The 26200-nt window shown below is 54.8% G+C and overlaps 1 protein-coding gene across 3 annotated transcripts in view; it reads right to left on the minus strand.

Moving 5' to 3' along the window:
- The window catches only part of AP2A1 (adaptor related protein complex 2 subunit alpha 1), a 28935-nt gene extending 3546 nt beyond the window's left edge, over positions 1–25389 (minus strand). Inside the window, exons 1-19 of one of the 3 annotated variants that reach the window (XM_027515108.1) lie at positions 25138–25342; positions 11811–11879; positions 11546–11688; positions 11026–11219; positions 7588–7717; positions 7198–7299; positions 5640–5748; positions 3677–3827; positions 3178–3346; positions 2898–3035; positions 2581–2763; positions 2068–2165; positions 1701–1932; positions 1438–1605; positions 1188–1351; positions 806–871; positions 420–476; positions 234–316; positions 40–129 (exon numbers count right to left, since the gene is read on the minus strand). In XM_027515108.1, the coding sequence (XP_027370909.1) occupies positions 40–129; positions 234–316; positions 420–476; positions 806–871; positions 1188–1351; positions 1438–1605; positions 1701–1932; positions 2068–2165; positions 2581–2763; positions 2898–3035; positions 3178–3346; positions 3677–3827; positions 5640–5748; positions 7198–7299; positions 7588–7717; positions 11026–11219; positions 11546–11688; positions 11811–11879; positions 25138–25204 (2413 nt within the window). In that variant the 5' untranslated portion in view covers positions 25205–25342. Of the gene's footprint in view, positions 1–39; positions 130–233; positions 317–419; positions 477–805; positions 872–1187; positions 1352–1437; positions 1606–1700; positions 1933–2067; positions 2166–2580; positions 2764–2897; positions 3036–3177; positions 3347–3676; positions 3828–5639; positions 5749–7197; positions 7300–7587; positions 7718–9497; positions 10395–11025; positions 11220–11545; positions 11689–11810; positions 11880–25137 lie in introns of those variants that run through there. The other 2 variants (XM_027515109.1, XM_027515110.1) reach the window with 2 other exon arrangements.
- Between the last annotated feature and the right edge of the window lie 811 nt (positions 25390–26200).

The following is a 26200-nucleotide window of genomic DNA, read 5'->3' on the forward strand; positions in this document are numbered from 1 at the left end:
GACCTGGAGGGGCGGGGCTGGGCCAGGCCGAGAGGATATGAGTCTGGAGGTCTCCAGGGTGAACCACAGTGGGAGAGAAGTTCTGGAACTGCACCGAGGTCTTGTTGCCATAGAAGAGATACATGCGGCCTGAGGGAATGGAGGTGAGAGGCAGGGTTCTATCTGAGTTCCTTCCATGTCCTCCCCGAGCCGGGGTCTCCTGGAAACCTCACCCCATTGCCCCCAGTACCCACCCAAGTTCTGCCGGAACTCTGACTTGACTCCAATCTGCAGCAGCTGGTTCTCAAACAGGACCCCATTGTTCCTGCACACGAACCTGCATGGGGCAGTGGGGGGTCAGGATGATGGTGCCTGCCTGGGCTCTGCTCTGTGCTCCCTACTTGTCCCCACTTCCCTCCCCAACCTCACCCACAACTCACTTATTCAGCAGCTCATCAGCTTCTGGGATGGGCGGGCCAATGTCCTCAGGACCTGGGCTGCAGATGGGAAAAGAGGGAGATGGGAGGGGGCTAGAGGTCAAGGCCCAGAGCTAGTGGTGGGAGACAGCAAGCCCTGAAGGAACAGAAGCCCAGAATCCATATACCTTGATTCCCCACAGAGCCCCTCAATCAGACTGGCAATTGCCTCTGATGGGAATAGGACCCTGGCAGGAGCCATCACCCCCCTACCCTGTACCAGACAGCCCTGATTCTCACTCCCACGCCCTTGCAGCTCATCAGGAGAGTCTGCTGAGAGCTCCCAGTCCCCTAACCCTCCCTGGGGGATACAAGAGTCTGCCCCCCAACCCCCTGAGGCCACCCCTTACTCAGCAGCTGGAGCTGGGTCAGCCAGCAAAGCCATGGGGCTCTCAGGGGCAGGCGGCTCCAGCTCGCTGGGCCATCCAATCCCAGAGCAGACAAGAGAAGACAGGCGTGGCAGGCAGCCAGTCCCAGAGAGGCAGCAAGAGGGCGGAGAGAGAAAGAGAGAGAGACGGGAGGAGAGAAGGAGAAGGAAGAGCAGGCTGAGACGGTGACAGGGAAGGACGACACAGGGTGGCCAGGGTCAGCGAGAGCCCAGAGAGGCCCAGAGGGAGCGAGGGGGGAGACTGGGGCAGGCGGCAGCCAGGGCAGACACGAGGCTCAGGGAGAGGGGGAGCTGGGGTGGGGGGCAGATGAAAAGGGGGCCCACCCTGGGCCCAAGGCCAGTACCTGAGGAAGGCCTCCTCGGGGCTGGGCCCCAGGCCGGGCTGGGCGGCCGGGCTGTCGGAGAAGACGTCCACCAGGAGGTTGCCTGCACCCGAGGGGGCCGGGGGTGCCGCGGGGGGAGGGGCTGCCCGCAGCCCCAGGAGGTCAGCGGAGGGCGAGGGTGTGGACTGCGGGCAACGTGGAGGCAGGTGAGAAGGGGCCGGCCTGGCCGGGCCAGCCGCCCCCGTCCCCAGCCCAGCCCCCGGGTACTCACAACGGTGCTGGGGGTGGGCTCCACGCCCCCATTGATGTCGTGGCTGCTGGGGTCCCTCCGGCTGTCATCCAGGGCGCTGCCGGCCCCCGGCCCCTTCTTGCGCTTCAGCTTGGCCAGGATGGATGACTCACGCTCGGGGAAGGGTGGCATCTCCTCCAGCACCGTGGCCTGCAAGGTTCGGTCAGGGACGGGCGTCAGCGCCGGTCTTGGGCTGGAGCAGGGGCAAGGCGCAGGGGCGGGGCACGTGGGGACTGGGCTCTGACCAGGACGTCCGTGCTGGCCACCGAGCTCAGGGTGAGGTACTCGACAGCCCGCTGCTGGAGCTCCACGTCGGCGTTGCGCAGCTGGGAGCCGGCTCGCAGCACGCCCTGGATGGTGGCCTTGGTTTCCGGGAAGAGGTTGATGAACTTGATGTAGGTGGAGAGCAGTAGGGCCCGCGTGGCCACGCTGCACAGGTGGAACTTGGAATGCAGCAGGGAGAACTGCACCGGGGGGCTGCGGGAGTGGGCGGATATCGGTGGGTGGCCGGCTCCACCACCCTCTCCTAGAAGCCCCCACGGGAGGTGCACCCTCCCTCAGAGGGACCCTTCCCAGGACCCCAGGTGGGCCCTGGAGCCCCAGACCCCTCACCTGGAGCGGGGGTCCCCAGCAATCAGGTTTCCAAACTCCCCAAGGATGTAGCCGCCGACCTTCACCATGTTCTCATGGCAGGCGGGCGCCTGGAGCGCCTGCAGGTGGGGACAGCGGTGAGCAGCAGCATCCTGGCTCAGGAGTGCTCAGCATGTGCCAGGCGCTCCACTGAGCCCTTGACTCCTATTAACTGCCGAAGCCTGGTGACTGCTGCGGGTGGGTTTATAGCTGGGGAAACTGAGGCATGGAGCAGGTAAGTGACTAAACTGAGCTCACACAGAGAATAAAACGGAACTGAATGGGCCCTCTTGTCTGGGGTGGAAGGCGCGGGAAACTGGCGGCACCCAGGGACCAGTGACTACACAGCAGGCACCCTGTGCCCTGCTGACCCTCACATTGGCTCGTGGTGGCCCAGCCCCTCTGAGGATGAGGCCCGAGCCAGCTGGCCCCACAGCCCCAGCTGTCCTGGCTCTGCCCTGATGCCCCATCATGGGGTGAGACGGGGGCGCTGACCTCGAAGACGGTCTTGGCAGCGTAGCCCTGCACGTCGTCGCGGTTGGTGACGATCTGCAGCACGCGGTACCACACCTCCTCGCTCACGTAGTCGCCCGCGATGCGGATGAGGTTCAGGATGGTGTCCACGTACCAGCTGTAGTCCACGGCGTACTTCTCAGCCAGGATGGCCACCTTCAGGACCTGCCGGTCAGAGGGAAGGTTGGGCGTGCGTGTGTGCCCCAGGCAGGGGAGTTGGGGGTGTGGACTCGCCACGTCTGGGCAGGTCCCCACCTGGAGACCCTGGAATCTGGGTGCCTGGCCCTCCCAGGACTCACAATCTCTTCACGAATGGCGTAGTCGGCCGTTTCCAGGTACCGCAGCATCTCTGACACGATCTGCTTGGCGTTGCTCCGATCACACATGGCGTAGAGGAGGTCAGCCGCCCGCTGCCGCACACTGACGTCCCGCTCCGTCTGAGGAAGCAGAGCAGGTAGAGTGTGCTCTAGGCTCCCTGGGCTGGTCACCCAGGGCCGCTGGGTCCCCAAGCTGCTCCAAGGGAGCAGAGGAGCCATAGGCCAGGTCAGTGTGGCCAGGACAGGCTCCCAGAAGTTGCACCTTGAGGGCGTTGATGACGGTGTCGATGTGCGTCTTGACCGCCTCGTGGGAGAACTCGGAGCTGGCCAGCGTGCACATGCTCTCCAGGGCCAGGTAGCGCAGGTTGGTCTCCCGGTGCTGCAGGAACTGGCCCAGCTGGTTACAGGCCCGAACCAGGAGGTTGGGCTCACTGCCGGCGCGAGAGGGAGAGATGGCAGGTGGGGGCGGTGAGAACACACAGCTGACCTGAGGAGACGCAGGACTGGCCCCAGCCGACGCATCTCGTGTCCCCCTCAGGACCCCGCTCTGAGCTCCCGCCCTGTCCCAGTCACAGCCACGCTGGGGACCTGACACCTGGGCTGTCCAGCCTAGATACGGAGAGCCAGGAATTCTGCCCCGCAGAAGGGGCCCAGCGCCCACGAGTCACGGCAACACTCCAGAACCACATCGCCCTCCTACCTCGAAGTCACGTTCCCAGACCCCGTCCCCTAGGACCCGGGAGCCTGGCCCCCGCAGGCACCTGTCGTAGTGGATAATGAGGCTGATGGTCTCGAAGAGGATGGCGTTCTTGGCGTTGGAGTGCTGGACCTTTTTGGACTTGGGCGGCTCCTGGGCCTTGTTGAGCACGGTCTCCAGGCACTCCACCAGCCGCCCCTTCACGGCCGCGTCCTCTGAGGAAACAGAGGGCACGCCCCGGGTTGAGCTCCCTGCAGGCCCAGGCCCCCTGCCAGGGGGCAGAGGCCACGCCATGGCCCCTGTCCTCCAGAGGAAGAGGGCGGGCCCAGCAGCTTCAGGCTGGGGTCTTGACTTCCCCAAGCCCTTCTGGGGTCCCCAGGCCACACGAGGAAGCTGACAGAGGACAGGACCCCAGACCTGGGCTCTCGTCCTGCTCTGTTCTGATTCTGCTGGGCCAGAGGGAGCACCCTGGGAGCCCCCCTTTCCCCCCGCTGTAGCACCCAGGCCCTGGAGGAGTCTCACAGAGCAAAGACAGCGCCAGGAACCCTCCCTAGAGACACCCCCAAATCCGGCCCTTCCCAAGGAGGGGTCTGAGCGCCTGAGATAGCTGCCAACCAGGAGCTCACAAAGCCCGGAGAACCACCATTTCCTTGCCTGTGAGGTGACCCCAAGTGGACAGAACAGCTGGCCACTGTTCCAGCAAAGAATGAGGCACCCAGATCTATCAGAAAATTCACGAGACAGAAAACCAGCTAAAGGACCCAGGGAGCGATCAGCCGAATCCAGAACGTTTGACACACCACAACACAAAACTCTCCTGTTTTTTAAAAACCAGGCAGTAGGAGGCACAACTGTTCCAGATGTGGGGCAAAAAATGACAGACGTAAAAAAAAAAAAATGACAGTTGTAATCACAGTTAATTTGCAGTCCTGGACTGTAGTTTTTAAGCCCGCCCTGGGCACACCCCAAAATTATGAGGTGGGGCTTAGGCTCCAGCTGTACCTTTTCTTAAGGGGTGAGCAAAGCAGCTCAGCTTGGGAAGAGCCTTCCCCAAGGATTCACAACCAAATGCATCCCTGGCTTTCACAGGCTGAGAAGGGCCTTCTGTGTCACATTCATCATACACTCTGCTACAGTGTGTGCACACGGGCTGCAAGATTCAGGGCCACACACCAGCCACCATCCCCAGCAGGCGCCCAGCACCCTGGCTGAATAGAAAGGCACTGTCTCTCAAGGACCTACTATGTGCCGAGCACCTCAGCATAGGTGCTCGAAACTGCTCTGTGAGGTCAGACAGCCGAGGATCGGGATGTTCCGAGGGAGCCCGGCCCATGTGGTAGCGGGAAGGGGTTACGTGCATGGACTCAGGGGTCAGGCTCTGCTCTTTTGTCACTGCCCAGGGCCTGGAAAGATGCCTCATCTCCAAGCCCCCATTTCCGAGATGGCTGCCCCTCGCCAGCTCTGCAGGGGCAGCAGGCCACGCTGGTACAGCACCTGCTCACTGCAGGCCCTTCATCCACACCAGCGCTCGTGACCACGAGCACTGAGGGCGTGAAAACCCCTAACAGAGCTATGCTGACTCCTACCACACAGCCTGGAGTTACCCTTTGATCTGCTGGGTGACCCTGGGCAAGGCCCCCCTCTCCAAGCCTCGGTTTCCTCATCTGTAAGAGACAGGTGACAAGAGCCCTGACGTTCCAGGGCCAGGGCATGAGTCTGGCTTTACAGGGCCCCTGGCCCACAGCAGGGGAATCAAACAGCGATCTGTCCGTTCCCTGTGCTGGGGGGAGGGCTCCCTGCTGCAGGTGCCCTGCACCCCGGCCCCTCACTGTCTCGAACAATAAACTCGTCCCAGCGCCTGAGTGGGCCGTGGGCTCGGCACTGCCCCCACTGCAGCCTCACATCAGGGGCTGGAGGCACCAGGCCAGCCTCTGGGAAATCTGGACACAGACCCCTGGCACCCCACCCCGTGGCCAGCCTTGGGGTCGGAGGCCCCCAGACCCCAGCCCGTGTGGGCTTGTTGGTACCTGGTGGCGGGTAGCACTGCAGCAGCCGCAGGAGCTTCACGGAGAGCCAGGGCGCTGGCACGAAGTAGTAGGTGTAGTCCTGGAGGTCAGTGGAGGCCGAGGAGACGATCTGGGGGCAGAGAGGGGCAGGCAGGGGCAGGGGCATGGGGAGGGGCGGCTGTCACAGTGTGAACCTTTATGGAGCAGAAACTGGAGGCTCAGGGAGGGTGGTGAGGAAGCCTTGGGGACACAGAGTGTGACCGGGTGGATCCAAGCTAGGACTGGTCAATTTTTCCAAGTAAAGCTGGTGTTGGGTGGGCAGGGAATCTTGGCCAACCGATCCCCTTCTGTGAATGCCTGACGCCAGCTCGGCACCTCACAACACCTGGACCACCTCCACTAGCAGCTGGACCTCACCAGCTCCCGGAGCGCGCCCCCTTGCAGCTGTCCCCCAACACCGGAAGCTACTCAGGAACAGGAACTGAGTCTGACCCTTTCCTGGGTCCCTGGGCCTACTACACAGTCAGACAGGAGAAGGGCTCAGCAAAGGGGTGGGGGAATTAGTGAAAGAGCGTGTGACTTTACTGTCCTCACGGCAAACTCCTATGCAACTGTGAAAACCCCTTCTCCAAGAGGCAAGCCTCATCCTGCTCTGAGCCCCTTCCATGACAGTAGCTGCCCCTCCTCCACTGTCACTGTCTGTGCCTCTCCTACCAAGCGTGGCCCACAGGACTATTTGAATGTGTGGTGAATGACTGAAAAATATGGTTGAATGAATGAGCTGATGTTTTGTTCTCTTTGATTGAGAACCCAGGCCTCTCTTTACCTGCTCAGGAAATGTTTTTAGTTACTCCAAGTTTCAACTCAGGCAAGGATCACCTCCACCAGGAAGCCTTCCTGGACATCTAGGCTGGGTGGAGTGCCTTCTTTGGGGGCCTACAACGTCCTTGCTATCTCCATGACCATACACACTGTCCCTTTTATGATCATCTGTGCCTGAGTTGGCCTGTCCTGCAACGCATCCCTCCTCCGACCAGGACAAGAAGCCCCTGAAGGCAGGGTCTCACTCATCTGTGTCTCCAGTGTCAGCCTGCACAGAGCTGGACACAGAAGCAGCCTCAGGGCATGCGCCCAGGATAGGGGCGAAGGTGGTGAGGAGCAGAAAGGAGGGAAAGAAAGACGCATGAGAAGGAGAAGCCAGAGAAGAAGCAGGAGGAAACAAGAGGGTGCAAGAAGGAGGGAGACAGGAGAGCAACCTCCCTTGCTGGGAGCTCCGGGTGCGCTGGACCCTGTGCTCACACTCTGTCCAGGTTAACTCACAGCAGCTATGCCGTGAGGCAGGCACCTGGAATCATCCCGTTGAACAGATAAGGCCAGTGAGGCCCAGAGAGGTGACGCCACTTGCCTAGGGCCACACAGCCAGGGAGTGGCCGAGCAGGGATGAACTCCGCTCCAATCCTGCGTTCTTAACTGCCGGGCTAGGTGGTCTCTCAGGGAGAGCGAGGGGGACCAGAGGGGTGCCCAGGGGACAGGCGCACCAGGGCCACCTTCCTGCAGTTGGCACAGACACCACACCTACCCGGCTTAGGCGAGACACAGCCAGGGAGACGCACGTCTTGAAGTCATCCGGGTTCTTCTTGCAGAGACAGGTGATGAGGCTGACAGCGGCTGTGACCACGCCCTGCGGGGGCAGGAGAGAGGCAGCTCAGGGCCCGCGGGGTACTAGGGCATCGGGGAGAGGACAGCGGTCCACGTCTCTACGCTGGCTGGGCAGGCGCTGGGATGTGGGGGAAACCTCTGGGTGTCAGAAACAGAGGCTGGATGTTCTCTGAGGGGCGGGGTGAGTGATGGATGCTGGGGACACTGGACAGGACCCCGGGCAGCCAGGAGGGTGTGGTGTCGGGGACAGGGGGCCTCAGGCGTCCGGGGGTACCCAGAGTAGGGCGGGTCGTGGGGGCAGGGGCCTCACCATGTGCTGGTCGTTGAGCAAGTGCACCACGCGGGCCGTCCACTCGCCCATGGGCACCAGGTCGGGCGAGGCCTTGTAGAGCCGCAGCAGGCACAGGGCCGCGCTCTGCTTCACGCTGTCCATGCTGTCCCTGCAGGCACACAGAGTGGGTGGGGGGGCTCAGCGCGACCCCAGCCTGGCACACCCCCTCCTCCTCTCACCCCTCCTGGGAAGGCTGTCCAGCGAGAGGCGACAAGAGCCTCCCAGGAACCCTCTGCTACTGCCCTCACTGCCCACTGGGCCTCCGTCTCTTCCTCTGCAAAATGGGTTGCATCCCAGTGACCTCATGGGGTCACAGGCAGGGCAAGCGTGGCTCTGCACCTTCACTCAGTCACCGTCTGCTTATCTGAGCACCTACTGGGCACCGGGCGCTCCTGTCGGCACTGCGGACTGTGTGTGTGTGCTCTGTAGCTCAGCTGCGTCTGACTCTGCAACCCTATGGACTATAGCCCGCCAGACTCTGTCCGTGGGATTTTCCGGACAAGAATACTGGACAGAGTGGTGGACAAATTGGTCCAAAGTGTGTCCTCAGAGAGCTTATGTTCCTGCCAGGGCAGCCCCATCCTACAACAGATACTGTCTGGGTTCAGTGCTCCAGGGCCACCTAGCGCAGGAGCTCTGGGGATGGTGTTTAGGATGGAAGCCTCACTGATAAGGCACCAGGTGAACAGAAAACTGCGAGAAAACACTAAAAATCTACACAGATCTTCCCCGCAGACCCAAGAGCCTGTGGAGGCCCCCAGGCAGGTGCGCCTGTGTGTGGGAGGAGCCCGGAGGAGGTTTGGCGCCCCCTACAGTCTCTAGGCTATCTGAATCTTAGGATCAAGCTCTTGCATTGATTCTTGGATCTCCTTAGCTGTCATCTGTTCAAACACTGCCTCTGTTACGATTCTCTCCCTTTTCTCTTTCTAGAACTCTAAACGGTGTTGTTAGACTGTATCTCCCTTGACTCTTAGCCTCTCTTAAATTTTTCCACCTCTTTGCTTCTCTGGGCTGCATTCTGATCAACGTGTCCAGTTCCTCTGCCTATTTCCAATCCCTGCTTTGGTTCTGTCTACTCTGCTGCTAAACTAAAACACTTATTTTCTTTATGAAAACTCCCAGTTCTTTTTTTGGCTGTATTACGTGGCTTGTGAGATCTTAGTTCCCCAACCAGGGATTGAACCTGGGCCCTCAGAAGTGACAATGCTGAGTTCTAGCCACTGGACCACCACGGAATTCCCTGAAAACTCCAATTCAACTGTTATTTTCCGTTTTCTTTTTGCTGGCTCTCCTTCATGGCGCCTTGCAGCCTGCATTTAGTGATTTTCAACTGTGAGCTTCTCATGTAACCTGGAGTTTCATCTAGGGAAATTATAGAGGCTTGTGGTGAAAGTGGCTTTCTCCAGAAAAAGACTTGTTTGCGTCTGTCAGGCACTAGGGTACTAGCCGTGTGTATCACTTTAAACTACAGCTTGGCTTACAGATCTATGGATGATCCAGGAAAGGGAAAATCAGGCTGAAAACCAGTGTTGTGGCCTGTTCCATGCCAAGACTTGAAAGGGGTAACTCTGCCTATACTCCCTAAGGGGATTTATTTCTAGGTCACCCTCACTTTGAAGTGTGGCCTCTGGAGCCTCTGCTTGAACAAGCTTTGTCTTCTGTTCCCAGAGGCTGAAGGGCCCCAAAACCAATACCCAGGTTCATCCAGTTCAGCTAATGCTCTTAGCAAAATCCAGTTCAAAACAGCAATGGTTTTACCTGCTCAAAACACACCAATTGCTTCCCATTTCGATCAGAATAAAATCCAAACACCACTATGGAAAAACCCAAGTGAACTTTTTGGCCAACCCAATACAAAGCTCATACCCACCCAGGGCCTTTGCACTTACTGCTCCTTTTGCTTGGAACACTTTCTCCGATACTTCTAATTGTCTTCTCCTCCTCATTCCAGCCTCCAGGTACATGGCACCTCCGTGAAGACACCCTCCCTGATGAGTCTGATTTAAGTAGCCAATCCGCATCCTGCCACCTGTTTTCTTTCCTTCAGTGTAGCTGTCACTGTCTGAACTCAACTCACTTCTCTGCCTATGCGTTCGCTCTTTGGAGCGCCTCTCAGATGCCAGCTCCCTGAGGTTGGGGACAACTGTTCCCCCAGCTCCCTCCTGCCTCCCAACGCCCAGAACAGAGCCCGGGACTTTGCAGGTGCTCAAGAAATAATTGCTCAATGCCCTCCTGCTTTAGAAAGATCACAGGCTGATCACGGACCTTCATGCCTTTCCTTTTTCCACAGCCAACTCCTCCTCCTCACCCAGTTCTCAACCTAATGCCACTTCCTCTGAGAAGCCCTCCGACCCCCAGCCTAGTTCAAATGCTCCCACTAAATGCCCTTAGGCTCCTGTACCCCACAGCAGGGTTCCGAGAGGAAGTAATACGTTTCATCCTGCAATTATTCAATCAATGTTTATCTCCCACCTCTGGACCGTGAACACCGGGAGGATGATAAGCATGTCTGCCTCTGGTCATGGCTACGTCCCCAGCAACGAGCACGGCGCCTCACACATAGATGCCCAATAGATGATTGTTGAATGAATGAATGGAGAAGAGGCAAAAGTTCTGGAAGGCTGTCACCGACATAATTTAAGGTCATTGCCTCTTCTTTACCAGATGTTAAAGGTCAATCAGGAATTTTGCAAGTTTTATCACATTCAGTGATAGCCCCTTCATTCCTGCGAGCAAAAAGTCATTTAATTCATTTTGCAGGACGGCCACCCACTCCAGTATCCTTGCTGGAGAATTCCACGGACAGAGGAGCCTGGTGGGCTACCGTCCACAGTGTCGCAAAGAGTCAGACGTGACTGAGCGACTAACACTATCATTATATTTATTTCCAGTGTTTCTCATTACTAGGCCTGTGCTTCCTGTTATTTTTATAAAAAGGTTATTTCACTCTCTTTGTATTGGTTTATCTTATACCACATGGTAACCAACGTTGTATGAGAGTCAAAGGAAAATGCCTAGGAAACTCTCCAAGCCTTTCGACTGTCTCTTATTTGGGACAATACATTTTTCTAGTTCTTACCAAGAATAGTAAGTTATTAATAAACAGTAACAAATTTCTACTTTTTTTAACTGTACTTTTGACCTTATTTTTTCTTATGGTACATAAACAATAATTTATAAATATGAAAAAAAAAGGTCAGTTAGACAGACATCCCACTGGCTTTGCTGGGGAGCTGCCTTACAAGGCCAAGTCAGACTGGTGAGATGATAGGGGACAAGCATGGGGCTGTCACCAAGCCCAGCATAACCCCCACGTCCCGGCTTGGAGACCTGGGCAGGCGACGCAACCTCTCGGCCCCTCAAACTGGGCTGGGGCTTGTCTAGCCCGCCCCAGCAGCTGGGTCCCCAGCGCCTCACCCGGCCACCAAGATGCGAGGGATGTCAGCGGCGAAGGCCTCTCCCATCTCGCGGCTGCCCACGTTGGCGATGCAGTGCAGGGCCAGGCACATGAAGGTGGGGTTGCGGCTGGCCAGGTCATTCTTGATGGCGTTGTTGATGAGCCGGATCAACTCGGAGTTGGAGTTCACCAGCACCGAGATGAACAGGTAACCCTGGGTGGCGAGAAGGAGGTGGGGGGCTTGTGGCTAACTGACCCTCAGCCCTGCAGTCTACATTTCTGGCTCCTCCCGACTCAGACCCAGGGGTCCAGCCCCCAGGCCCTCCTCCTGCAGACCCGGGGTCCAGGCCCCCAGACCCTCCCGACTCAGACCCAGGGGTCTAGGCCCCCAGCCCCTCCCGACTCAACCCAGGCATCCAGGCCCCCAGGCCTTCTGACTCAGACCCAAGGGTCTGGCTCCCGGCCCCTCCTCCCTCAGACCCAGGGGTCCAGGCCCCCAGCCCCACCCTCAGACCCAGGGGTCCTCCTCCCCAGACTCACAATCTGCTTCTCTGTGTACTTGTTGGAGCTCAGCAGGTTCACAGCCTCCATGTGCCCAAAGTCAATGTCGTGGCCAAGCAGGAAGATGAAGAGCAGTTTACACACATACTTTTTCTTGCTGTAGCCGTCCAAGGCTTTGTCCCCTGGGGTCAGAGGAAGGAGGACGGGGTGGCAAAAGTGAGAAAGGACTATACTTACAAGTCCCGGGTACTCCAGCCCCCAGCCCACTCCTCCCGCAGACCCAGGAGATGGGCCCCCAGCCTACCCTTGAACTTGGAGCGGATGTTGGCCAGTTCCTTGTTGATTCTCTTAATCTCTGCCTCCTTGCTCTTACCTGGGGAGGAGAAGGCAGGGCAGGTGAGGAGGGTCCCAGAGAGTTGAGCTGCCTGACCTCACTTTCCGGGGCCAGGACCCTCCCAGGAAGAAGGGCGATTCTCTCTATGCTGGGGTCCCGGTCTGGGGGCTGAAGTCAGGCCTCGGACTCCATCTCTATATGGGAGCTTCAGGGAGGTGAGAACGTTCACTCAGGGGTCCCTACCACCCAGAGGAAAAGCCTGACACATACTCTGAAGCAATCCCTGACCCCCTCCCTTCTTCCTCCTCCTGTTCCCATCACATCCATGGCTCTGCACCAGCCCCCAGCTGAAATAAGCCCCTGGCAGAGAATGTGTGATGAATGAATGAGTGAAGAGATTGGCTGCCCTCAAGCCAACCCCTGGGACCCTCAACCCCACATCCTCACTGAGCTCAGCATCTCCTGAAAACCTGCTCTGCCCTCAGCTTCCTAATTTGACTCGTTCACCAGGCCTTGCATCCTAAGCTCCCCGCTGCCCTCCCCTGCCGCCACCTGGTCCCTCCTCACAACCTGCCAGTTCTCTCCATACCCCATCCCACCCCCGAAGCCTGGCCCACAAACCCACTTCCTCCTTCCCCGCTACACGTCCATCTGCCACATCCCTACTCTTCTCACGAGACCCACCCAGAGGCGGACTCGAGAGGGCCTCCCTGGGCCCCATGAGCCTCTGTGCTCCTTGATGCCCAGGAGACCCCATCGGACCACGATCCGACTGGACAGTGACCTGGTCTCGGCCGCCCTCACCGCCAGCTGTGTCCCTCCCCCAGCCTCCCAGTCCCATTCGAGCCAGACTTCACCATCACACCCCTGACAGGCTTTAGCACTCACTCAGCTCCTCCGAGAAGAGAAACCTGGGTGTCCTCACCCCTCACTCAAGTTGTCGCCACGTCCTCTCTGTTCGACCTTCAGAACATGAGCCCAGACAACCTCCACCATGACCACCTTGTCCAGACCCCATGCCCGCCCACCTGGATCACTGCAGCAGCCTCCCTGCCTCCCAGGGCGGGGACTCCACCCCGGGGCCAGCAAACCCTCTGGCCCTGCCCTGGTCACCCCTCACATCTCACTGTGTGTCCTGCCTGGTGGGCCTCCGCCAGTTCCAGGGCCATTCCAACGCCCTCCCACCTCCAGGGCCTTTGCACCTGCTATGCCCATCTGTCCAGTTCTCATCTCATCATTTGGGTCTCAGCTCTTGTCACCTCCTCCATGTGGCCTTTCCTGGCCAGTTCTTTAAAGGCAATGCTTTATTCTTCGGTTTCCTCATTTTAAAAAATGTCCTCCCTGGCACATGTCACATTGCATAACCATTTATCTCTACCGTCAAACCTCGGCTCCCTCTTCATTACAAGCCATCATGAGGGAGTTTCTAGAACAGTGCCCAGCATACAGCAGGTGCTTAACAGATGTCTGGTGGGGACTTCCCTGGTGGTCTAGTGGCCAAGGCTCCAAGCTCCCAATGCAGGGGGCTGGGTTTGGTCCCTGGTCAGGGAACTAGAATATGCTGCAACAAAGACCTGGTACAGTCAAATAAATAAAAATAAATATTATAAACAATAAAAATAAACGGCTAGTGATATGAAGGGTGGAGACTGCTCTGACCCATGGCTTGTGCCAAGGCAACAAGGAGGTTCAGATGAATGAATAAATGAAGGAGCAATTGAGAGTATGTCCTCTCCTTCTCTTTAGAAACCCTGCCTCACCAACCACTCCCAACTTCCAGGGAAGCTCCCACAAGCCCCACTTCAGTGGCCAGCTCCTCCAGGAAGCCCCCTTTGATTAGCACCTCCTGGTCATTTCCAAGCAGATGCCTCCAGGAAGCCCCCTCTGATGAGCACCTCCTGGTCATTTCCAAGCAGATGTCTCCAGGAAGCCCCCTCTGATCAGCACCTCCTGGTCATTTCCAAGCAGATGCCTCCAGGAAGCCCCCTCTGATGAGCACCTCCTGGTCATTTCCAAGCAGATGCCTCCAGGAAGCCCCCTCTGATCAGCACCTCCTGGTCATTTCCGAGCAGATGCTACAGCTGCCTTGTGCAATGTGGCGGCTGTCAGCCAGGCAGCTCTCGAGCACCTGAAAGGTGGCTGTTCTCTACTGAAGTGAGTGGCAAAGACACATTTAGAAGACTCAGTGCGGGGGAAGAAAAGGAATGTAAACTATCTCATTGCAAAGTTTAAAATATTAATTATTTGTTGTTGTTCAGCTGCTAAGTTGTATCTGACTCTTTACAACCCTATGGACTGCAGCACATCAGGCTTCCCTGTCCTTCAACTATCTCCAGGAATTTGCTCACACCCATGTCCACTGAGTCAGTTGATGTCATCCAACCATCTCATCCTCTATCACCTCCTTCTCCTGCCCTCAATCTTTCCCGACATCAGGGTCTTTTCTAATGAGTCGGCTCTTCGCATCAGGTGGCCAAAGTACTGGTGCTTCAGCGTCAGCATCAGTCCTTCCAAGGAATATTCAGGATTGATTTCCTTTAGGATTGACTGGTTTGATCTCCTTGCAGTCCAAGGGACGCTTCTCAAGAGTCTTCTCCAACACCACAGTTCGAAATCATCAGTTCTTTGGAACTCAACCTTCTTTATGATCCAACTCTCACATCCATAAATGACTACTGGAAAAACCACAGCTTCGACGAGACCAGCTTTTGTCAGCCATGTGATGTCTCTGCTTTTTAATATAGATATGTAGTTTTGCCATAGCTTTTCTTTCAAGGAGCAAGTGTCTTTTAATTTCATGGCTATGGTCACCATCTGCAGTGATTTTGGAGCCCAAGAAAAAATCTGCCACCATTTCCATTTTTTCCCCATCTATTTGCCATGAAGTGATGCGACTGGATGCCATGATCTTAGTTTTTTCAATGTTTACTTTTAAGCCAGCTTTTTCACTCTCCTCTTTCACCTTCATTAAGAGGGTCTTTAGTTCCTCTTCACTTTCTGCCATTAGGGTGGTTTTAAATGAGAAAAAAAAAAATCTAAATACTGATAACATGTTGAACTGATGCTTTCAAATTGTGGTGCTGGAGAAGACTCTTGAGAGTCCTGTACACAGAAAGGACATCAAACCAGTCAATCCTAAAGGAAATCAATCCTGAATATACATTGGAGGGACTGATGCTGAAAGTGAAGTTTCAATACTCTGGGCACTTGATGTGACGGGCTGAGTCACTGGAAAAAACTCTGTTGCTGGGAAAGACTGAAGGCAGGAGGAAAAGGGGGTGACAGAGGATGAGAGGGTTGGATGGCATCACAGACTCGACATGAATTTCAGCAAATTCCAAGAGACAGTAGAGGACAAAGAAGCCTAGCATGCTACAGCCCATGGGGTTGCAGAGTCGGACACGACTGAGTGACTGAACAAGAGTGTATCAAATTACATAAATACATTAAAATTAATTTGGCCCATTCCTTTCTGCTTTTTAACAAAAATGTGGCTCCCGAGGAAGTTAAAAACCACACATGCTGCTCACACTCTGGGTAGGACTGCTCTCAGGCTTTCCCGGGGCTCCCCACACTGCCCGGGTCAGCGCTGCTGTGGTGTCTGGGTCTGCGCCGTCCCCAGACCACAGTGGGAACCACCTGAGGGCTGAGCATGGGCCACTTTTCTAGTAATGACTCCATGTTTCACAGGCTTACTGAGTGGCTGCGCTCAGGAAAGACAAGATGTGAAAAAATACAAAGAGCCTGAAGAGGTACAGTGACCCGCTCCCAGTCCTCAGGGAGGGAGGAGGTCTCCGGGACCTAGGCGATGAAGGGCCGTGATGAGGCTGAACCAGCCTGTGTGGCCCCAGAGCCCATCTGACGCTTCCTTTATTAATTACACGGTTCCTGAGCCCTGCGGGGCAGGCTGAGGAGGGCCACGCCGGGTACCCAGGACTACAGCAGTTCTGAGCCTCCCCCACGGCCTCCGGGCCCGGTGGGGCGCAGGCTGCATATCCCCCGCCCACACCTGAGCAAGGTATGCGTGGATGGAAGTCACGGGGGCACCCGTGGGGCCTTGCTGGTGGCTGCCGAGAGGAGGGGACATTTGAGGAGGGCCGTGAAAGATGAGGAGAGTTCAGGCGCAGTTCACCAGGGAGAACTAAGCCACTCTTCTGAGTGCCCAGGGGAGGGTGGCCCGGGCGTCAGGACAGCACCTCCCCTGGGAGCGGGGCAGGGGCGGGGACCTGCACCCACGCAGGTGGTGCGCATGCTCCACGTGTGCATGCTCCGTTCATTCTCCCAGCCTGTGCAACACTCTTAAGTTGACTTAAAGCTATTCTGTAGGAACCAGAAAAGAAATAAAAACAAAAACAGTTTTTCTAAATGGACCACATACCACACAGTGGCTGCCTAACCTTTACCACAGGCAGATGGAAACCTGAATGGTAATTACCTTTCCGACACTAAACCCCTCTCCGGCCTTTGCTTACACCTCTATTAAAAGCTTCAAGAAGCAGGCAAAACTAACCGAGAGTGTTGGATGACTGAGCAGTGAGCAGAGGGTGCTGGGGAGCTGGGTAAAAATTTAAAATGAATAAATTATTCATTTATTATTTGTTCCTGCATCTGGGGGCCAGTTATGCAGCTGAGTTCAGCTGGGGAAAATTCATCAGATTTTGATGATGGCTTCATCAAAATTCATCATTTATGATCTGTGAGCTTTTTTATAGATACACTATATATATATACACCTATAAGTGAATATATATATTTGTATAGGAATATATATTAACATGTCTTTATAGTTAAGTACATCAAGGACATAGAAAAGAATATCAAACAGATAAGGAAAATTTAAAGAATATTCAGAAATTCCTTGGGACTTCCCTGGTGGTCCAGTAGCTTAGACTCCATGCTCCCAACACAGAGGGACCAGGTTAGATACCTGGTCAGGGAACTAGATCCTGCTGGCCACAACTAAAGATCCCGTGAGCTGCAAGTAAGACCCAGCACAGCCAAATAAATAAACAAACATTAAGGGACTTACCCACGGTCCAGTGGTTAAGAATCCACCTTCAATTAAGAGGACATGGGTTCAATCCCTGGTCAGGGAACTAAGAGCCGACGTGCGGCAGAGCAACTAAGCCCACCCCAAAACCTGCACGCCACAACTAAGACCCAATGCAGCCAAATAAATAAAAATTTTTAAAAAAGAATTTATGATAGTCAGCTGAGTGAATTATTCATTTATTATGCTATAGTTGGACATTTCAGTCCTTTAATAAAAAATATTAGTGGCTTCTATGTGTAAAAATTAAAAATAAACTTTAAAAAGTCTTTAAATTGTCCACATCTATTTGACATTGTCTTCTGGATCACCAATATACTTCCCTATAAAAAAAGAATTCACAGAAAGAACAAAGCATCAGGTCTCCCAAAGAGAATGCTCTGTGGCCCTGAGGAAGGGCATTCTGGCAGAGCACATAACCTCTGCAAATATCTAGTGCCCAGGTGCCCAGAGACAGCACCTGGGTGCTGCTGAGGGTAACGCATGGGACAAAGAGGCTATAGGCAGCTGTGACAGAACTGGGCTTTTGGAAGAAATTTTTCATCACTCAGGGGCAGCTTGCAACAGAAAGTGAGCTTCCTGTCACAGGAGGCATGTAAGCACTTCAGGGTGTTTATTATAAAGAGATTTCTTTATCTTCAAACATTCCCTGGGCCAGGCTCAGACCCTGCTCTGCCCTGGGGATGCTCCCTGATTGGAGGGGAGGCTGATAGGGCTAACGTGGAAACCTTTGACAGAGGCAAACACGGTGAAGGCTGGGAGGCTAGAATCAGATGGGAGGAAGAAAGCTTCCTGGTACCCAGCTCCTGGTATACTTTTTTTTTTTGGTGGCCGCACAGCAGAGCATGCAGGATCTTAGCTCCCAGACAAGGGCTCAAACCCATGCCCCCTGCAGAGGAAGCATGGAGCCCTAACCACTGAACTGCCAGGGAACCCCACTCCTAGGATTTGAGGCTCAAAGGACAAGGCTGAAATGCATCAAGCAGCAATAAGGGGAGGTGTGCTTGGGGTACGAAGGTCAGCTTGTGTGAAAGCCCAGGGGCTAGCACAGCAGGTGGCGGTAGACTGCAGGGTTCCCTGCAGGTGCTGGGGAGCCACGGGAAGGCAGGGGACCTCTTCTGCCTGCAGCAGTTGCTGTGAGGGCCGTGCAGGAGGGAACGAGGCCACCGTCTGGCTACAGGCCAGGGCAGGTGACTGCTGAACGCTCCACATATACCAGGGGACTCCTGGCTGGGGGAGCTGCAGCTTCCCTGAACATGTAACCTGGGGCATCGGGGTGGGGCTGTCACTGCCATCAAAGGGATCTTCACCAACCCTGACTGCCAAGAAGGGACTGTGACGCTTTTACAGCAGTCAGGTAACCCAGGCACTATCCGGCGCCTCACTGCCAGGCCCTTCCGTGCCTTCCAGACAACTGCTGTTTACAGTACAAAGGAGCAAATGTTTCTCTCTACGAGGATGTGCCCTGCTGTCTCCCACACAAGTCCTGACAGCCCGGAGTCCTCAAAGAGGCTTCTGGGAGATCAGACTGTTGACTCTGGATCCCTGTGAAGTTCACAACGTGCTATCCCCGCTCCGTCCACTAGGGGAGCCACTGGCCACACGCGGCCACTGGGCACTCCAAATACGGCTGGTGCCTCTGAGGGACTGGATTCCTAATTTACTTGTAATAAGTTAAAAATTAAAAAATGATCCTCCACTCAGTTACCGGGAAAGTATGTTTGGAACGACTTGGACCCTTTTGTGAAGCTTCTTTTTAACCACAAGTTTTGTAAACTATTCAGACAGAGCAAATTATTTCCAATGAAAACGGAGCTTCCGAGTGGAGAAAGGAACATAAACTGTCTCATTAATCATTGAAAAATATCGATTACACATTCAGATAATATTTGGGCCATCCTGGGGTAAAGGAAATAAAACATGTTAAAGTTAATTTCCCCAGTTTTACTTTTGTAATGTGACTCCTGGAAAATTAAAATGTCTATATGTGGAGGGACCTCGAGATTGTCATATTAAATGAAGTAACAAATATATGAGAGAGACAAGTATCATATGATATCACTTATCTGGGGCATCTACAAAAATGATACAAATGAACTTCTTTATGGAACAGAAACAGACTCACAGACATAAAAAACAAATTTAAGGTTACCAAAGGGGATAGCTGGGAAGTTGGGAGGGATAAATTAGGAGTTATGGATTAACATACATACACTACTATACATAAAAGAGATAAATAAGAACCTACTGTATACCACAAGGAACTATATTCTCAATATCTTATAATATCCTAAAATGAAAAAGAACCTGAAAAAGGATATATGCGTGTGTGTGTGTGTGTGTGTATATATATATATATATGAACTCAATTAAAAAACTGAGGTATAGTTAATTTCCAACTCATTGGAAAAGACTGATGCTAGGAAAGATTGAAGGCAAAAGGAGAAGGAGGGGGCAGAGGATGAGATGGTTAGCATCACTGACTCAGTTCAGTTCAGTCAGTTCAGTTGCTCAGTTGTGTCCAACTCTTTGCGACCCCATGGACTGAACAACTTTTAAAAAATGTACCTATGTGGATTGACATATGAAAGCCCCGGGTTAGATGTTATCAAAGTGCTCAACATCCCCTAGACAGAGTTTTCTCCTTGAGCAACCAAGTCATACCCTGTCATTCCCTGGCTTGAGCTCAGCTGCAAAGACCTCCTGAACTGCTTCCCAATATATGAAGAGGGCATGTGCTGCTCTGTAAACCCCAGGCCTCTGCCTGGGAACACTGGTTCCCCAAGGGCAGGGGTAGGAGCCCGAGATCAGGGCCAGGGCCCAGGGCAGTCCTGACACAGCGCTCAGTTGCTTCAGTCGTGTCCAACTCTTTGCAACCCCATGGACTGTAGCCCTCCAGGCTCCCCTGTCCACGGGATTCTCCAGGCAAGAATACTGGAGTGGGTTCCCATGCCCTCCTCCAGGGTATATTCCTGACCCAGGGATCGAACCCACATCTCTTGCATCTCTTGCATCTCTTGCATTGGCAGGCAGGTTCTTTACCACTAGCACCACCTGGGAAGCCCCTTGTCCTGACACAGGGGAGGTGCTGAATGCGATTGTGGACCGAGGTCACAAGAAACACAGCGAGAGGGAGAAAGGGGGCTCAGGCCTGGATCTGTCTGTTGCCGGCATCGAGCCAGTTCCTTTAACACACTGATGCTGGAGCATCACCAAAGTGGGACTCATTCCTTCTGCTGAGTCAAATCCTATTCCTTTACCGCTCTGAATCTCTCCCTGGCTCCCATCTGGCCCAGTGTAAAAGCAAAGTCCTTATTGGATCCACTAGTTCCCTCTCTGACCACAGTTCCCACCCTCTCCCCACATTCCTATTCCTCAAGCACAGTCCTGCCTCAGGGCCTTTGCACAGGCTGTCTGTGAAACCAAGAATGTCTTTTCCAGATTTCTATGGGCCAATCCACCCACCAAATTTTGCTCCAATGTCACCTCAGAGAGAGATTCTGACCAGCCAATACCAGAGTGCCATCCCTGACCTTGTCCCTACACCCCTTCCTTGCTTTATTTTTTCCCAGCACTCTGAACAGCTGAACACTATATATTTACTTGTGGGTTGGTCCAGCTCCCCACTAGAATGGGAGCACCACAGGGAGGGGACTTTTGCTCACCACTGTGGTCTCATCACTTAGAAGAGTGTCTGGCACTCAGTCAGTGCTCACAAAGATAGATTCGTTCATTCATTCATTCAATCAGCAAGTACCTCAAAAGGGCTCCCATGGGCCAGGGCCTGAAGAAGGTAGAACTGGGGACCCAGGGAGCAATCAGACCGGGGCCTGTGTTCCAGGGTTTGGGGAAGACTGCCACAAACAGGATGGGTCACAGTTTGTTGTAATATGTGCCCCCTGGAGAGCTCGGGGCACTGCGACAGCCCAGCACCTACTTCCCAGCACCCACTTCCCATCCATCACCTGCACTCTCCTCAGGCTTGGGGAGGGCTGGGGCCCTAGAGAGGAAGGAGCCCCGCCCTTGCCTTAGTGAGCTCCCAGCAGATAAGTGTCTGGAGGCCAGACTCCCCCTCCAGACAAGACAGGACCACGCCTTCAGGCCAGGCCTGGCCTCACCCCTCCCTTTCTTATCTGCAGAATTTGCCCTTCCTGGCTCTTCTCCTCAAAGCCTGCCTTCATCCCCTTCTAGATCCTCCCCCCAGCTCCACTGTGCCAATCATCCAGTAGGAGGCCTCCACTCTCCTCCTGTCCTCCACCTGCCCCCCCACCCCAACCCTCCTCTTTCCCTCACTCGGGCTTGAAACCCTCTCCAGCGCTCTCAGAACAAACACCATCCTGGCCTCTGCCCACCTCCCCAAGGTCAGATCACATCCCTCTCTGTACCAGCTGTAACACAGACCTTAGAGAGTCTCGACGGGGCCTCAGGACCTTTGCACGTGCTGTCCCTCTGCCTTCAGAGCTCACCTCCCCTTCCTCTGGCCTGGCTAAACTCCTCCACGTTGTCTGGGCAATGCAATAAGACAGCTCCTGTTCTCCCAACACCATGGCCCTCTCCCTCATTGGACTTAGGGCGGCTACATTCTTTTTTTTTCCCACTTAAAAAAAAAAAATTGGGCGACTTCCGTGGTGGTCTAGTGGCTAAAACTCCAAGCTCCCAATGCAAAGGGCCTGGGTTCAATCCCCGTTTGGGGAACTAGATTCCACATGATGCAACCAAGACCCAGTGCAGCCAAACAAATAATGCATATAAAATTTTTGATGAGAACAAGAAAGGAGCCAGGATAGGGCTTTTAAACAAGTCGATATCAATTCTGAAAGTAAATTTCACGTGACTTTCTGAGGGGCAACAAGATATACCTCCCTGAATGCTTTGTAATATATTTAGATCTGACTTTATGTTACATAAAGAAAATAAATTTAATGTATCATCAAACAGTGGCATACGTGAAATAAAAGGATTTGCTGTATAGCACAGGGAACTATATTCAACCACAGTGGAAGAGAATATGCGAACAAAATACATATATGTGTAACCGAATCTCTTTGCTGTACGCCTGAAACTAACACAATATTGTACATCAACTGTACTTCAGTTAAAGAAAACTTGAGCTACAACTTACAGAGCACACAGCTCACCACTTGGCAGTGCCATTCAGGGCTTCTTTAGCAGATCCACAGTGCTGTCCATCTGTCACCACCATCTAACTCCAGGACATTCTCATTACCCCCTAAAGAAACCCTGTTCTCATTAGAAGTCACTCCACATTCCACCACCCCCTCGCCCTAGGCAGTCACTCAACTACTTTCCGATTCTCTGGATTTGCTTCTTCTGCACGTGTCATGTACTGGAATCCTACAATATGTAGCCTTTTATGTCTGGCTTCTTTCCCTTAAAATGGTGTTTTACAGGTTCACCCATGTTGTAGCCTCCACAGTACTTCATTCTTTTTGATGGCTGAATAATATTCCATTGTGTGGGCGTCCACACTGTGTTTTTCCATCCATCTGCTGTGGACATCTGGGTTTGTTTGTGCTCTCTGGCTATGGATCATCAATGATGCTGTACAAACATCCATATACGAGTGTTTGGGAGATGGACAGCTGCAATTTTTATGCAGTTCCTGTCTCCCTCTGGGTTCATGGGGGTACAGACAAGTCTGTCCTATCTACCACTGTGTTCCCGGCACCCATGATAAGGTTTGAAACATACCAGCCATTCAACATACACTCGATGAGAAAACCAAGGACAAGGGGCACCCTGATCCTCCAGTCCTGATTCTTTTGGCTAAACGATCTCCACTGCCCCCAAGTCGGAGTCTCTCCCCCATCCTATGGCTTCCCACTGGGGTCCAGCGGTGACACCCACTTGTTTTCTCTTTCCCTCCTCATCCCTGCCATCCAATCCCTTTGCAGATCCTCCAAGATCTATCTCTAACCCAAACACTTCTCACGGTTTCCTTCCCACCCCAGTCGAGTAAATCACCATCTTGTGCAGGGATGCCTGCAACAGCCCCCTAATTCTTTCCCTGCTTCCATGCCTACCTCCTTGGGTCTATTCTCTATCCAGCAGTCAAAGGAACTATTTTAAAACATCAATCAGGTCTCGTCCCTCCCATGCTCAAAACCTTCCCGCCGCCCTTGCTTCAGAGAAAGGCCAAGGTGCTCCCCATGGCCCACAAAGCCGTACCCACTCCCTATCCCTTCTCTGCCCAAACCTCCCACCTCTCCCACCCTCCCTCGCTTGGCTCCAACCACACAAGCCCCCTCGCTCTTATCTGAACCCTCACCAAGTGTGCTACAACCTCAGGACCTTTGAACACGCCATTCCGCTGCCTGGACCCCTCTTGCCTCCAAAATCTGTACCACTTGCCCCTTCTCAATCCTGTTCCCTTCCCCCTCTTCCCATCCTTATTTTTCTTCACAGCACTAGTTATCATCTGTAGTTCCTGGCACGAATGCTCCAAGGGGCAGGAATTTCTGTTCACTGTGGTAGCTCTCGTCCCTAGAAGTGTCTGGCACACTGGAGTGATCAAAAAGCATTTGTCAAATGAGAATGAATGAATGAACCTTCAGAGGCAAGATGTTCTGGTCAATGGAGTCAGCTGACAAGAAAAGGGAGCCTTCAAGAGATTGAATGACTTGCCAAGGGTCACAAGGTAGGTGTCAGAGGCAATGCACACCTGCTTCTAACAGCTGCCCCCCGCCACAACCCACAACCCCTCAATGTTCCACCCCTTTCCTAACAAACATAACCTCCCTCTGCCACTTGTCCACCCTTCTTGCTCGCTGAGCACCTACTATGTGCCAGATCATCCCATACCTGCTAAATTCTAAAATCATCACTGGGCACTTGCAGAGGCCGCTCCTCAGATTCGGCCAAGTAACAAAAACAAGAGCCAAGACATCTAGTGCCTGGAATGTGTGAAACGCTTCACTCACATTCAGTTATCATCACAACCCCATCAGGAAGATGCCATCGGCAGCCCCTCCTGACAGATGAGGAAACTGAGAGGTGAAGTCCCTCATTCAAGGTCACAAGGCAAGGGGAAGGGAGCACTCAAACTCAAACCGAAGCCTGGCTGACCCCGGAGCCTGTGCGGATACAGTCTCTGAAGCTCTTGGCAGCTCCAAACACCAACACCCGCTCCCAAGAGCTGGGAGCTGACTTGGCGCCAGGCCTCCCATAGTCACGACCATTCTTCCTGCTGGTGAGGGCTGTCCCCATGTTGATGTGGTCAGAGGGGAGAGGGCTCCAGATTCAGGGCTGTCCTGCTCCCCGACTCATGACCCCTCTGGAACCAGGCTTCCCCCCATGCCCCCCAGCTTTCCAGATCTCTTCCCCATGGATGTCTAAGGCCCCCCCAGGCCCCTTCTTTGAGATCTGAGCTCTCTACCTTCTGGCACTTCCCGCAAGTCCCCACATTATAATGACCTCTCCTTTCCAGGCCCCCCAGCTCCCTGTTTCGGGTTCTCCCAAGACTATCCATCTGCAGTGCTTCTCCTCCGTGCTCCCCTCAATAATCCCTCTAGCCCCTTCTCCACTGCCCGCCACGTCTCCTAAGCAATCCTTCATCCAGGATCCCCTCTATGCCTCACCAAGGTCCCAGAGAGTCTCCCTTGTTCCCATCTCTCCTCCCCAAATCCCTGGGACTTTCTATCATTCTCAAGTCCTCTCTATGAACCAGCTGGGCGCCTCCGTGACCTGTCTAGCCCCTTGGTCTCTATAACACCCCCTCGCCCAGGCCCTCAAGCCCGGTTCCTTTTAGGTTTCCTGTGTTTCGCGTCCTCCCAGTCCTCTTTGGCCTCTTCCTACTCTACCTCTCCACAGGGTACCCCCACCCACCCTCCCACCCACCCACCCACCCATGCACCTTCTTCCTTTTTCATCTACAACAACAGGGATCTCTCTAACCCTACCGCTAATACGATTCCCCAGTCTTCCTTCCATTCCCAGGGGACACCTCTATGCCCTGTTCCCGGGACTTTACTAATCTCCTCTCTATTAAGACCCTCCGCGATGCCTCTAAACACTCCGCGTCGTCACCTCGAGAGACACACTATGACACCCTAACCCCCTCCATTCCCCCCAACCCACCCTTAAGTACCCCCGCCCCGGTGGCCTCTCTCGCCTCTCACTCTATGGCCGCAATGGATTTCTAATCCTTGGGCCCCTCCGTAACGCTCCCCCGAACCCTTCCATTTCACGCTCTCCCCCCTGCCCGATCTCCCCCGGCCGCGCTCTCACAGTTCCGGATGTCGGAGATGAACACGGCGAGCCCCCGCATCCCATCGCCCTTGGACACGGCCGGCATGATGGCGGTGGCGTCGGCTCCAGGCCTGGCCCGGCAGGGCACGGCACAGCGGGGGCTGGCAGGCGGTGGGGGGACCGGGAGGAAAGGACCCCAGGCAGCGCTGAGAAGCCGAGCCGGCCGGGGCGGGGGGAGGGCGGGCTGGCGGGCGGGCGGGCAGGCCGCGGCTCCGCCCCGGGCCCCTCCCCTCGCCTCCGCCGGCCTGCGCTCTCGGGGCCGCCTATAGGCTGCAATTACTGGCGCTCAGACACAGGCTCGGCCCCTCCGCCTGTCTCATTGGTCGCTGAACAAAGGCGTGCGGCTCCGATTGGCCCAGCGCCCCGCTATTTCCGCTCGGGAGTGGAGGGGGTGGGGGCGTTGCCCGAGCGACGGGCGGAGTTCAATGACGTACAGTGGGACCGCCCCCTCCGCTCGTCCGGGTGAGGGACCGATTGGATCCGGGGGCTCTCCCAGGAAGGAGGGACGGACGCGAAGGACGGAGGGGGCGTGAACTTGCAGAGGCGGGACTCACGTTGACGGAGGCCAATGGGCGGGTAGATCGCCCCCGTGGGCGTCGCGGATTCGCCGGGCCAGTCCTACTCCCGCCCTCGATTGGGCCGGCAAAGGAGGAAGGCTACGATCCGTAAAGAAGGAAGGAGAAAGGAGGGTCGTTACTCGTCTGGGCTGGGATAGGTGGAGCGGCTCCTGCAATTCCCTGCTGCAGAGAAGGAGTTGGGAGGGGCGGGAGAGCGTGAGGTGCTTACTGCGCAAGCGTCTTTCTGTCCACCCCCCCCCCCCCCCCCGCTTTTTTCCCCCCCTCCTATCCTCCACCCCCCGGACTCCTTAAATCTTCTTCCAGGGAGCCGTCCCTACCTCCTCCCCCTCCCTTCTTCCTTCCTTTCCCTTCTCTAGCCGCGTAGATGTTGGGACCTAACTTGTCCGGAAGCCTAGTATCCCAGAGCTGAAGAAACAGTAATTCAAGTCTACTCCCATTAAGCAGAGGTTAAAACTGACGTCCAG

Source organism: Bos indicus x Bos taurus, chromosome 18, assembly GCF_003369695.1.
Source record: "Bos indicus x Bos taurus breed Angus x Brahman F1 hybrid chromosome 18, Bos_hybrid_MaternalHap_v2.0, whole genome shotgun sequence".
Taxonomy (NCBI): Eukaryota; Metazoa; Chordata; class Mammalia; order Artiodactyla; family Bovidae; genus Bos; species Bos indicus x Bos taurus.